The following is a 14559-nucleotide window of genomic DNA, read 5'->3' on the forward strand; positions in this document are numbered from 1 at the left end:
TGCCCACTTTGTGATTCCCTCCACTTTTCTTGTCAGTTTCTTCATTCTGGTTATGATTTCCAGAACTGCTGGGGCCCTCACCTGACCCCTTCCACTTATTGTTCTTCCATTTTCCCTTTCCCTTCTTATTCTTGCCACCATCATAGTTGTTCCATTTGGTTGTTTGGGCTTGCATAGCTTGCTCAGCTAATCTTTTGAGTTTCTTTCATTGAGCCTCATCTCTTGAACTTCAAGTATTCCTTACAGTTCTTCAATCTTCATTTCTTCAAGATCCTAGCCTTGCTCAATTGCCACCACTATATGATCGAATCTTAGTGTCAAGGTTCTTAATACCTTGTCAATGATTCCCAAGTCTGATTGCTTGTCACCATAAACATTCATTTGATTTGTAATTGCCAAGATTCAAGAAAAGAACTCACCAATGCTTTCTTGATCACTCATTTGTAGAAGTTCATACTGCCTTCTCAAGGTCTACAACTTCACCTTCTTGAGTTTGCTATCCCCTGCATAGGATTTGTCTTGAATATCCTATGCCTCTTTTGCAGTATCAGCAGATCTAATTTTCTGGAAATTATCTGCATCTACACACTGATGAATAATGAACAATACCTTTGCATCTCTTTTCATCAAATCACAGCGAGCCACCTTCTATGCATCAGTTGGGTTCTTTTCAGGTTCTTGAACCCCTTCTTGTTCCACTTCTGTCACATCTTGAAATCGAAAGATTACCTTCATCTGAGCACACCAATCATCATAGTTCTTGCCTATGAGAACATGCATAGATGCTGGAAAATTTCCATTTGAGGAAGTCATCTTAATTTCAGTATCCAGGGATCTTGAACCTCAACTCTAAATACTAGTTTGTTGGAACAATAAAGTTCTCACACGCACTCACACTATGCACTCATTATCACTCTATGTTAGAGAATAAGAGAAGATGATGAAGGAATTGATTAAGAGAAAATAGAGGAGACTTAGAATTCTGAAAAAACTTTTGCACTCTCATACTTCTCATTGATGATCACTATTATTTTTATACACACTGCACATGTAGCTATAACAAACTTTATAGTTGTCAAAATAACTTCAAAATGAATCACTAACTAACTAACTGAATTACAGCATACATCAACAGTGAGTGCATCAATTGACAGGAATTGTTGTTTCAGCTTAACTAAGTTTTGGAATCAAGTACTGATATCCAGTTGTATTAAATAATAAAAAAATTATTATCTATAGTGATTTTAGCAAACTTAAATAGAATTATCTCTCTGACCAAGTTATGTGTAAAAAAAATACCAATCACTTTTTTTTTCTGCTCTTATCTTTGGTTTATACGCTAAAAAATAATGTCCTTCTTGCAAAGTGCCCATTTTGCTCACCAACCATATATTCAATTTTTTGAAGGTAAAGCAAACAGTGAGTGTGAAAGCAATAGCATCATGTCTGCTACCAAAATCCCCCAAGTTGTGTTCAAATCCTCCTCCAACCAATTCCGTATACAATGATAGCATTGGGAGCTGCAGCTGATACAAACAAAGGCAGTGAAGAAACCTTCAAAATGGCAATAATAGAAGCTATCAAACTTGGCTACAAACACTTTGATACTACATCATTCTATGGATCTGAAGAGGCTATGGGAGAAGCCATAGCTGAAGCTCTTCAACTTGGCCTCATCAAGTCTAGAGAGGAGCTCTTCATCACCTCTAAGCTCTAGCTCACTGACAATTTTCCTCATCTTGTTCTTCTTGCTCTGCAGAAATCACTCCAGTAAGAAAAATTTCATCCTTTATCACATCAATTAGTAATTTAAATTAAAGTTTTCATTTGTTATTATGGCTATTTAATTAGTAATTTTTATGGTATAATATCTAAGAAGCACGGGCGTGGCACATCAGTGGCGTGTCTCGCGTCAGACTCGTACCGAACACGAATGCGAACACGACTCCAGTGCGACGCGGTGTCAGGTGCTTCCGCCGTCACCAGACATGGTTGGACAGCCACCACGCGCAATTGGACGCGGCCCAACAAGTGGATGCGGACACCTCATCTATTTTTATTATTTATTAAAAAAATGCTTACCAAATACGAACCGTTCTCATTCTATTGCACCTTCTTCTTCGTCTTCTCCTTGTCGTTTCCCACAAGCGAACCAAACTCCTCCTTTACTACACGTCGTCGCCTCCATTTCCCTGTGCAGGTAGGCCCTTGTTTCTCTTTTCTAATTTGCTCAACTGCTCTATGTTTCTCTTTTTTTCTTCTATGGAGAATGGAGATACAAAAGTGTTATTGCTTTTTGTTTGTTTTTCGTATGCGTTGCCCTTTCTAGTATTGCTTTTGGTATATTGGTTTTTGAAAAAAATATACCACAAGTATTGCTTTTTGTATATTGCTCCCCGTTTCTCTTTTTTTCTTCTGGTATATTGCTTTTTGTTTGTTTTTCGTATGCGCTGCGCTTTCTTGTTTTTCACTTCTGGTATATTTTTTTTTTAAATTGTTGTAGAGATGAGTGCTTCTAGTCATAGTCAAGCTAAAGAACAAGATGATGATACCAAACCTTTATGGACCTATGTTACAAAGATAAAAAGTGTAGGTGGTGGTGGAAATTATGAGATAAAATGCAATATTTGTGATGTTAGCTTTAATAGGTCTTACACTAGAGTGAGGGCACACTTGTTGAAGATTACTGGAAAGGGAGTCAGAGGTTGTCAAAAGATAAAAAATGCCAAACTTATAGATTTGAAGAAGATAGACAATGAGGCTACATTGAGGGTGGAGAAGTCAAAAACAAAACCTGTGTCATTGCCTCCGGTTTCTACTCAACACCAAATGAATACAAACACTCTTGGTGTTGATCCAAAAAAGAGAAAGACATTAACTGTAGAAAGTGTCTTTAATTTGCAAGCTAGAGATACACTTGATCATGAAATTGCTAGGATGTTTTACTCTTCGGGGCTGCCTTTTCATTTAGCAAGAAATCCTCATTATAGGAAGGCTTTTGCCTATGCTGCCAACAATTATATCGGTGGTTACCAACCTCCAGGTTATAATAAATTAAGGACAACATTACTTCAAAATGAGAGGAGACATGTGGAGAACTTGTTACAACCAATTAAAAAATCATGGAGCCGGGAGGGTGTGAGCATTGTTAGTGATGGATGGAGTGACCCGCAAAGAAGATCCCTTATTAATTTCATGGTTGTCACGGAGAGTGGACCTATGTTTTTAAAGGCCATCAATTGTTCAGATGAGATAAAAGACAAGGATTTCATTGTCAAACATATGAGGGAGGTAATTATGGAGGTTGGGCCCTCAAATATTGTGCAAATAGTGACGAATAATGCAGTCGTTTGTAAAGCAACAGGTTTAATAATTGAGGCTCAGTTTCCTTCTATCTAGTGGACTCCATGTGTGGTCCATACATTAAATCTTGCTTTGAAGAGCATATGTGTAGCCAAGAATACAGAAAAAACAATGTTTTTTTATCAAGAATGTTCTTGGATCACCCAAATTGCGGAGCATGCAATGTTTATGAAAAACTTTGTCATGAGTCACTCTATGAGACTATCAATTTTCAATTCATTCAATTCACTGAAATTGCTATCCATTGCTCCAACAAGATTTTCCTCCACTATTGTAATGCTCAAGAGATTCAAGCAATTGAAGAAAGGACTCCAAGAGATGGTCATTAGTGACCAATGGTCTTCTTACAAGGAAGATGATGTTGCAAAGGCTAAATTTGTGAAAGATACTTTGTTGGATGATAATTGGTGGGATAAGGTTGATTATATTCTTTCTTTCACTAGCCCTATCTATAATGTTCTTAGAAGAACTGATACGAAAGCTTCATCTCTCCATCTAGTATATGAGATGTGAGATTCAATGATTGAAAAGGTGAAGAATGTCATATATCACTATGAGGGAAAGGAGGAGAGTGAAGGACCAACCTTTTATGAGGTAGTGCACTCCATATTAATTGACCGTTGGACTAAGAGTAACGCTCCTCTCCATTGTTTAGCTCATTCCTTAAATCCAAGGTAATTAACTCTATACTTTTTTACTTACATTTTTTTAGAATTACATAAATTTTAATCATGTATATATTTCTTTTTAATTGTAGATATTATAGTAATGAATGGCTAAGTGAAGATTCTAATCGAGTTCCTCTACATCAAGACATGGAACTCACTCGTGAAAGAGTAAAATGCTTCAAGAGGTTCTTTCTTGATGTGGATGTAAGGAGGAAAGTGAATATTGAGTTTGCCAACTTCTCAGATGGAAGAGAAGGTTTTGATGATCTTGATTCTTTAAATGATAGAGGTCAAATGGATCCAAAAGCTTGGTGGCTAATTCATGGCGTTAATGCTCCAATACTTCAAAAGGTTGTCCTTAAGCTACTTGCGTAACCTTGTTCATCTTCATGTTGTGAAAGGAATTGGAGTACGTATTCATTTATCCATTCTTTAAAGAGAAACAAGATGGCACCACATAGGACTGAAGATTTAGTATTTGTTCATAGCAACCTACGACTTCTCTCAAGGAATACTCCACAATATCATCAAGAGGAAACTAAAATGTGGGATGTAGCTGGAGATGATTTTGGATCACTTGATGATTGTGGTATTCTTGAAATTGTTAGTTTGTCTTTAGATGAACCAGAGTTAGAGAATGTCTTTTTCAATGATGATGATCACCTAGGGGATGAAAGGCCTTAGATTGTGGAATTCTTGAAGACTTGAAGTTACTAATTCATCATCTTGCTTTATAATTTTTTTTTTGTAAAGAAACAAAACGTACAAATTGTATAATGAGGTCTCTTAGTATTTTTTGTGAGACTCATTATCATAGGAAAAATTCTTTTGAGATGATGATGAATATATAAATCTTGATTTTCAATTTAAATCTTTTATGCTTATCGCTCATATTTAATTTTATGTAATTTTATTTTATTTAATTATATGTATATATATAGCCATGTCCGTGTCCTATATTTTAGACATTACAGATGTTCATGTGTCTTTGTCCGTGTCTGTATCGTATTCGGTGTCTGTGTCAGTGTCGATGCTTCATAGTATAATATGTTTTGGGAATAAAAATTCATTTGTGGGGTTTTTTGTTATAATTAAATTAAATTAAATTTTAGTGCATCATCATCAAAACGGAAGAAATCGAACTCCAGTACTAGTAGGTTTACAATATCTTAAATAGCGGTTTACAGATTCTGACGCAACAAACAAGCAAAAAAAATCAATCAGAAAAGTAAGTAATTAAGTTATGAAGCAAATGTTATTCTAATGACTTTTTCTGATCTCGTGTTCTGTTCGGTGCTTACAATATTTGGGGTGCAAGGTCCTGGTGGTGCATTTAAGCATTTGATTGTTTGATACATTTTATAACATGTTCTGGGGTGGGGTAGGAGTTTGTGTCAGAGAGTGTGTAGATGAAATACTTTACGTTTGAGAGATGCTAACCATGCTGGGTAAATTTTTCCTTCTTATTTATTATTTCCTTAAAATGTTTTTTTTCCCTGTTTAGCCATAGGGAACTGAGACAAGCAATTGTACTGTTGCATGGACACCAGAAACATCAGGGGAAAAAACATTGTGTGTTGAGCACAGAAATTAAATACTCATCCTTAAGCTAACACGAAACATCATGAGGTGGGAAGAAACCGACAAGAGCATGTTATGAAAGCAATTACATACAACAAAACCAAAGCTAGAAAATGTATATTTTGTCTGGCAGTATGCATAGAACGGAACTGAGAAATGTTAGATAGCCAAATCCTGTTCATGCACAATTTTACCTAAAAACTCTATTTGAAGGTGTAGACCCCGCAAAAAGGAAAAGAAAAAAAAAAATCAAATTCCATTCTCTTCTCTTCTCTGAATAAAGAAGTTGATAACTCTGTTTCTGCTCTTAGATTTGTTTTTCTTTCTCGGTAACACTTTGTGCTTTTGGAATTTGATGCGGGCTGCGATCTGTTTTGAGTTAATTTAAGGGAAATCGTAAACATCGAAGATCCATCCCATTTTGGGACGGTGGAAAGAGAGAAAAAAAATAAATAGATATCAAAATGTATGCTTATAATTAAATTTGATTTAACTTCATGTAAGGAATTGGGTCTAGGATAATATTAATGATTAATATTAGAATATGCATAAAATTAGAATAAATATTAAATTAGTCCTTGAAGATATTACTGGTTTTTTGGCAGCATTAACAAAAGCTTTCTTGTTTACTTGTGTTACTTATGAGTAGGATACATCTTGTGATCTACTAAATTATTATCAGTAAATTTAGCTTATAAAAAAAAATTCAATATATTGTATTGCTCAACCAATTGACTTAAATTTCTCAGTTAATTCTTCAATTTTTTTAACTTTAATGAAAATTTTGGACCCTGCGATTATATTTTATTTTGATCAGTTACATGTGAACATAATATAACTCTTCCTAGGAAGGAAGTTGAAAATAGAATGGTCATTCTACAGGGGGAGGATGCATGATATTCTTGTTTAAAGTGCAGCAGATGGTTTGCACGTTCCCCTTTAGCATGTGATGGGTACATCTTGTGCACTATCATGGCTTTTTATTAATAAATCTTTTTTGCCTCTAAAAAAAAATCCGTGTTATTCCCTAGGCGATTGAACTCAATTTTCAATTGGAAATGTTTTGCTTAAGAGTTGATTGTACTCAATAAAACTGTTGATGATCAAGTTCCCAAAATCTAAGTGTTCTTGTCACAAATAGATTAGACACTTATTCTTATATCAAAGAGTTTTCTGTTGTGTAGAGGGGTCTTATGTTGTGTCGAAGGATCTTCTCTGATGATTCCTTGTTGAAGTCTTTGGTATGTGTGAGTTCGACAGAGCGAAGGGGGTACCTGCAAAAGGTACTCCAAAGCCCAAGTAAAGATTTGACTCAAAGCTATTGATAATATTTAATGAATATTCAAGAATGAATTAGTGCTTTTACCTAGGGGGTTCTCCCCTTTTTATCTTGACCTTACTGAGTGTAGGGTCTATAGGCCTACACATCCTGATTATCAGTTAAGTAATATGTCTCTTAATCCTGCTTAGGTACTTCTAGTTAAGTAATTACCCTTAAGTGAGTTTATTAGCGATAATCATGGCCGAATGGTACTTGCCACTTGCATATGTTGAAGGTCGAGATGCATTGTACGTACTTTTAATCAATTAATTATCCTTAAGTAGGTTTATTGGCGATAATCATGGCCAAATGGTACTTGTCACTTGCATATGATGAAGGTCGAGATGTGTTGGATCAAGTGGCCTCAGAATAATTAAGAAGGGGGGGTTGAATTAATTATTCCTAAACCTTTACTAATTAAAAATTTACTCTTCTAAGGCTTTTACTATGTTGTTAAGTAAATGAAGGATAGAAAAGAAACTTAACCAAAAGTAAAAGCAGGAATTAAAGTGCACAGCAGAAATTAAAAGAGTAGGGAAGAAGGAGACAAACACACAAGAGTTTTTATACTAGTTCGGCAACAACTCATGCCTACATCCAGTCCCCAAGCGACCTGCGGTCCTTGAGATTTCTTTTCAACCTTGTAAAAATCCTTTTACAAGCAAAGATCCACAAGGGATGTACCCTCCCTTGTTCTCTTTGAACAACCTAGTTGATGTACCCTCAACTAGAACTGATCCACAAGAGATGTACCCTCTCTTGTTCTCAGTCAACAACCCAAGTAGATGTACCCTCTACTTGTACCACAAAGGGTGTACCCTCCAATGTGTTAAGACAAAGTTCTCAGGCGGTTAAACCTTTGAAACTTTGTGAATGGGGATACAAAAAAATTCTCAAGTGGTTAGTCCTTTGAAATCTTTTGTATATGGGAAAGGGAAGAATCAAAAGAATTCTCAGACTGTGTCGTTATGAATTCTTTGACAAGGGAGAAGGGAGACACAAAAGAATTCAGGCGGTTAGTCCTTTGTCTTTTGGAAAAGAGAGAAGAGAGACACAAAAAGAATTTAGGCGGTTAGTCCTTGGCGAATTCTTTTTGGCAAAGGGAGAAGGGAATGAAAAAGATGAATAGCACAAGTTTTGTTTTCAAGGTTAGGAAAACCAGAAAACTTTAGAAAGCTTTTGGCAAAGGAAGAAGAAGAAGGAGTTCAAAGAGATTCAGAAATCAATTGGCAAAAGTTTTTTTGTCTAAAGAATGAACGTCTAAAATGCAAATCAAACCCTTGCTTTTATAGACTCTTCAAGTCTAGTCAAGAGACCATTAGAAGAGTTATAACCTTTAGAAAAAAAATTTAAAAACCATTTGGAAAAGTTATAACTTTTAGAAAAACTTGAAAACTATTGGAAGAGTTACATCTTTTGATTTTGTTCAGAAACTATCACTGGTAATCAATTACCAAATCAGTGTAATCGATTACACAAAGCTTTTTTGTGAAAGGATGTGACTCTTCACAATTAAATTTGAATTTCAACGTTCAAACACACTGGTAATCGATTACCAAATACTTGTAGTCGATTACAACATTTTGAAATTAATTGGAACGTTGTAAATTCAGTTTGAAAGTTTTTTTTGAAAACCATTTTGCTACTGGTAATCGATTACCAGAGAGTAAAAACTCTATGGTAAAAGGTTTTGAGAAAAATTCATGTGCTACTCAGTTTTTGAAAAAGCTTTTTAATACTTATCTTGATTGAGTCTTCTCTTGATTCTTGAATCTTGAGTTTTGAATCTTGATCTTGATTCTTGGAATCTTGAAACTTGATTCTTGAATTCAACTTTCCTCTTGATCCTTGAAGTGTACTTGATTCAATCTTGAACTCATTCTTTAATTCTTGAGATCATCATCTTTGTTATCATGAAGTGTTCTTGAATCTTGAGCTTTTTGTCATCATCTTTGTTATCATCAAAACTCTTTGAATCAATCTTGATTTAACATGAAGCTTGCTTCTACAAGATGTGTTGTACGAAATATTTTGATATAAGGCCGAGAGGATACTTGGTTTGATGCATCATGTATCCTCTCATCCTAATCGAATACTTTATCCAGTATACTAGTCCCGTAAGCCCTTTTTGGCCTTAGCCAAAGAGAAGGGCCTTATGCTGCATTTCAAAACAGTTACTATTAACTCCTCTAACAGTTATGCGCCTTAACTGGCACGATGTAACAGTTACATCGTAGATGCAGTGATGTAATGATTACATCACATGTTGGCTCGACTTCCCACATTGGGTACCATAACGTCTCGTGATTACAGTCGTAGATCCGTTCTAATCGAATGGTGGGTAGTGGTTGTTGGTTAGGCCTCTTCGCAGGCCCAACTCCTATAAATAAGGGGGGATCCCTCTTCACTTTTTACCTTCGATATTTATTTCTTTGCTTTAAGTCGAATAGTGTTTGTGAGATAATTCTTTTTTAGGTACGTAATAATGGTTTTAATCGATGGTTTGCCATTGAGGGAGTCGGTTGGAAATGAGTATGAGGTTCATGGGTACAACGACGAAATTTTTGAAGTGTAGTCTAACTCTCGGTCCTCGAGGTTGGATTTTTCTAGTTCAATTGACCTTTCCGCAACCAAGGAATCTAGTGACCTTTTGGCATTTTTGAGCTAGTTGCCCAAAAAGGTGGGTGAGTACGTTGCGACTTTAGTGGTGGCCGCTACAGCCAAGACGGGGACTTCCATAGGAGCTACACCTCGGCCTAAGAAGCACCCTGTGCCAAAGGAGACACGTTCACATCCCCTTATCACGCTTCCCAGGTACACGTAGGTTGACGGAGAGGTAGGTACCTACTTTTACAGATACAACCACGAGTCGGACTTGCTCAACCTTTTTGAGTTGGTTGCCGGTTAGTACCATAACAGATCCAGAGCTCTGTCTGGTTCCTCTCCACATTGTCTGGTCGGATGTCACTCCACCTACGGAGTTCGTGTTCATGAACCGAGTGGGGATGAACAGAGATTTCTTTTACATGTATAATTATTTGTTATGCGATCTGCACGTAAGGGTCCTTTTTTATGACTTCACTTTGTGCGTGCTCTGTATATTAAATGTGGCTCCGATGCAACTTCATTTGAACAAGTGGACGACATTGCAAGCATTCCGTGCACTTTGCTTGTATAGCTCTATGTCAGTAACACATAAACTCTTCTTGCATTATTTTTGTAGTCATCCCCAAGATAAGGCTCAGTGGATATCGTTGATTTGGATGCCGAAGTGTCCTCTATTCCGCCCCTTCACCTCTTTATACAATAATTTTAAGACCAATTACTTTAAAGTAACAATGAGGCTAGTCGTCGAGAAACTTTTTTCTACAACTCGACGAGAAACCTTCTTTTTCCCTTTATTGGCAACAATTCCCTCGCCGATATGACAAGTACCCTAAGGAGCTTTTGAGTGTCGATGAACGTTGAGACCTCGAGTTCCTCGAAATGCTCCCTCGGCAATTGCCTACTCGACCTCTAGTGTCACTTCTGCAATCTTCAGATCCTGTCTGAGATCTTGAGGGATAGTTATGTTTCTTTTTGGTTGTATGCCCATTTCTTGCTCTAACTTGTGGATTTATCACTTGTGTTATTTTGCAAGAATCATGACATAAGTTGGTGCTGACATGAATGCCTTTTGGTTGGTTCGTTGGAAACGAATAACTATTGGCGGAGGTTATTCCCTGAACTCTCCTCTTAACCGAACATCAAGGCCATGGGATGCTTTGGTTGATATGGTGTCTCCTCCCAGTAAAGATCCCAAGGGGAAGTAGAAACACAAGAAAGGAAGTCACCACGAGCACCGAAGTGGCTTAGGGGAACCTTCGGGGCACTGAGAGGGTACCTCCTTGGATAAAAGACTTAAGCAATAAATCCTTGGATTTTAGCCTGCTACTGCCGACACCTTGGGCGACTTATCAACTTTGACTAACTAGGGTTTATGAATGACTTTTGGCCGGATCGTCTCGTCTATCCAGAGATGATCTTCGAGCATAGGCGTCAAGTGTCAAGTAAGAGTAATGATGTTGCCAACTGGCCAAATTTTAGGCCTTCCTTGCTAGGGATTTGGCCATGGCCCAACGTCTCCATGGGTCTTCAATTGGCGACGCCTTGAAGGACCAACTACTGAAGGTCAATGACTCTTTGAACTCTGCACTTCAAGCCAACATGAAGCTGGCCAGGGACAACAAGAACTTGGAGGATCGGGTTCATGCGCTAACAATCGAGGCCAAGGGGTTGGAGATGCATGCTGTAAATGTCGAGGCTTTGGTTAGGTCTCAGGATGGGGAGATTGCCAGACTTCAATTGGCCTTGGCCATTGCGAACAAGGAGAAGGAGGAGGCCATTGTGGACAAGAAGAAAGAGGAGGTTACTGCTGATAAAGAGAGGATTTAGCAGAAAGCCTTTAATGACGTGTACAATGCATATGAAGCTGACTTCAACCATTTCCTTCGGTAGGTGTTGCATCTTTGCGAAGTCTCCGACCCAAGTGTCCTTGACATCAACAAAGATGTGTATGATGGGGAGTTGATGCTGATTGATGGCATCCCTAAAGAGGTGGCTCCTACACTAGAGAAGCCAATGACCCCAGCGAATGATTGTAATGCTGACAATGTCAAAGCCGAGGATGAAGGCAATGTAGGGCCTAGTGGCCAATCTTTTAGATTTATTTGTAAAAAAATTTGGTGCATCTTTTTTTTTTGTAATCATTATTGTTGGTCTTCAACTTATATTAACGAAAACTTCCCTTTGAAGAATTCTTGTCATGATTTTTAATGTTATTGACAATAGCTTATTTATCTTTGTATTCATCCAAATATTGTGTTTGATGTTAGAATGATAAAAGTAATATGTGAAAGTGTAAGTTTACTTTTAAACCTAGATGTAAGAAATTTTAACAAGCCGTATAACTTTAATAAACCTTCAAGTTCAACCTCATCTGAGGAAAGTACCCGGGAGGTAACTGATGACAAGTCATTGAAGTTCAACCTTATCCGAGGAGAGTACTCAGGAGGGAACTGTTAATGATTTTGTTGAAGTTCATCCTTAGCCGAAGGAAGTACTCGGGAATGAACTGTTGATAAGTTTGTCAAAGTTCAACCTTAGTCGAAGGAAGTACTCGAGAGGGAACTATTGATAATTTTGTTGAAGTTCAACATTAGCTGAGGAGGGTACTCAGGAGGAAACTAATGATGAGTCATTGAAGTTCAACCTTGGCCAAGGGGAGTACTTGGGAAGGAACTATTAGTGATTTTATTGAAGTTCAACCTTAGTTGAGGATGGTACTCGGGAGGGAATTGTTGATGATTTTGTTGAAGTTCAACCTTAGCCGAGGGGGTACTCGGGAAGGAACTGTTAATAAATTATTGAAGTTCAACCTTAGTCGAGGAAGGTACTCATGGGGGAACTATTAGTGAGTTTTCGAGTTCAACCTTAGCCGATAGGGGTTCTCGGGAGGGAACTATTAGTGAGTCTGGATACACTAACTTGTAATCAATGATAGAGATAAAAGGATTTTAATTAATAGTTGGTTGCCAAAGTGTGCCTCGTTAAAACGTCCTCCATAAAAATCCTCTCACATTTCTATAGGGATAAAAAACCAAGGTAGGAAAAAGAGTATGACACTCGTTACAAATATGCACCTAGCTATAATAAACTTTCAAATGTGTGGAGTTCTTCTAACTTGTAAGCTCCATTCTTCAAATTGTTTTGGACTTTGAAGGGCCCTTCCAAGTTGGCTGCCAAATTCTCATTTGACGGGACCTTCTAGGTTTCTTCACATGCTTTCCATACTAGGTCCCCTTCTTGAAACTACCGAGGGGCACTGATTGTAGGATTCAATTATGATGACTGCTTCTTCTCGCACTTGTTCAATTAAGTCCAAATCTATTTGTAGTGCTTCGTTGTTTTTGGCTTTAGTGAAGTAGTGTCTTTGGAGAGAGAATTCTCCTACCTCGATTGGCAACATCGTATTCGTCCCATAGGTCATCCAGAAAGGAGTTTCCTACGTTGTAGAATGTGGGGTGCATTTATATGCCTCTAGGACCTCCGTAAGCTCTTTGACCCATCTTCCCTTGGCTCCATCCAGTCACTTCTTCAGCTCGCCCAGAATTACTTTGTTAGCTGCCTCGACTTGTCCATTAGCCTAAGGGTGGTCCACCGATGTTAGCCTATGCTTGATTTTGAGGCCCCTTAAGAACTCATGAAGCTTTCGGTCTGTGAACTATAGCCCATTGTCTATGACTAGCGTATTCGAAATTCCAAAATGTGTAATGATATTCTTCCAAAAGAACTTTTGAATGGCTTGTGATGTTTGCTAGTGGTTCAGTCTCAACCCATTTTGTAAAATAATCAATTGCTACTAGCAGGAATTTCCTTTGCCCTTGAGCCGTGGGAAAGGGCCATAAAATATCCATTCCCCAAATAGTGAACAACCAAGGGGAGACCATTGGATGCAATTCTTTGGTTAGTCGATGTATCAAATATTCATGTTTTTGGCATTGGAGACATTTCTTAGCAAAATTTGAGCAGTCCATCCTCAAGGCTGGCCAATAGTATCTAACCCTCAGAACTCTCGTGGTCATTGTTTACTCTCCGAAATGCAAACTGCAAACACCCTCATGTAGTTCTCGTAGCACATAGTTAGCCTGGTCTTGGTCAAGACATTTGAGCAGAGGTGAGGAGAACCCTTTCCTATATAGTTCGTCAGCCACTCAGATGTACTTGGTAGCTTGCACTCTTAACTTTCTAGCTTTTCCCTTGTTTGTTGGGAGTGTCTCATGTTTCAAGTACTTGAGTATCTCCTTTTTCCATCCTGGAGGGCCTTCTTCCACCTGCAAACATTCTTTACCTGAGACACTAGGTTCAGGAACCGAATGGAGAATGAATGCTTTCAACTGTCTAGGTTTAAGGGAAGTTTCCAGCCGAGCCAGCTCGTCGTCCTTGTCATTGACTTCTCAGTTTATATGAATCACCTGTACTTCCTCAAAGCCTCCCCTAAGTCTTTCAAATGCATGCTAGTACTTAAGGAGTTAGGGGTCTAGGATCTAAAACATTTTGTTTATCTTTTTTTGGCGACTTTGGAATCACTTCGGCACCGGACCCTTTGGCACTGACCTTTTTGGCGAGTCTTAGTTTTGCGAGGAGAGCCTCATACTCGACTTGTGGCTTTGAAGCCAAAGTATAGCGACTGTGCCATGGTTATGTCATTGAGTCCTTCCAGGATAACCCTAGCTCCACTTCCATGCCGGTTGGAAGAGCCGTCCACATGCATTTTATAGCATTCCTGCTCGAATTGTGATGGTGGGGGTGGAGCTCGCTGATGAAGTCGGCCAACACTTGAGCCTGAATAGTTTCTCTCAGCTCATTGACAATTTCATATTCTGAAAGCTAGATTGACCATGTCATCATCTGCCTTGCCAGCTCGGGCTTGCGATGTATTTTAGCTATATGGCAATTAGTTTGAATAATGAGCCTATGCTTTGAAAATATTGACAGAGACGGCGAGCAGCATTAACAAGTGTGAGGCTTACCCTTTCCATCATATGGCACCTCGTTTCTAGATCCTATAGTACTCAACTTACAAAG

The 14559-nt window shown here is 38.1% G+C and overlaps 1 protein-coding gene across 1 annotated transcript; it reads left to right on the plus strand.

Annotated features, from left to right (window-relative positions):
• Positions 1-1933: 1933 nt before the first annotated feature.
• Positions 1934-3399, plus strand: LOC114375264. Its single transcript, XM_028333045.1, has 2 exons — positions 1934-1991; positions 2504-3399. Exons 1-2 carry the CDS (start codon positions 1934-1936, stop codon positions 3397-3399), a joined length of 954 nt encoding a protein of 317 aa, XP_028188846.1.
• Positions 3400-14559: the final 11160 nt, after the last annotated feature.

This window comes from Glycine soja, chromosome 2 (assembly GCF_004193775.1).
Source record: "Glycine soja cultivar W05 chromosome 2, ASM419377v2, whole genome shotgun sequence".
Taxonomy (NCBI): Eukaryota; Viridiplantae; Streptophyta; class Magnoliopsida; order Fabales; family Fabaceae; genus Glycine; species Glycine soja.

Bases quoted from the DNA above. Each gene is read 5' to 3' on its own strand.
- LOC114375264 (XM_028333045.1), top strand. From the start codon at position 1,934: ATGCGAACACGACTCCAGTGCGACGCGGTGTCAGGTGCTTCCGCCGTC. The intron at 1,992-2,503 runs GTTGGACAGCCA...AAATTGTTGTAG, and splicing joins TTCCGCCGTCACCAGACATG to AGATGAGTGCTTCTAGTCAT.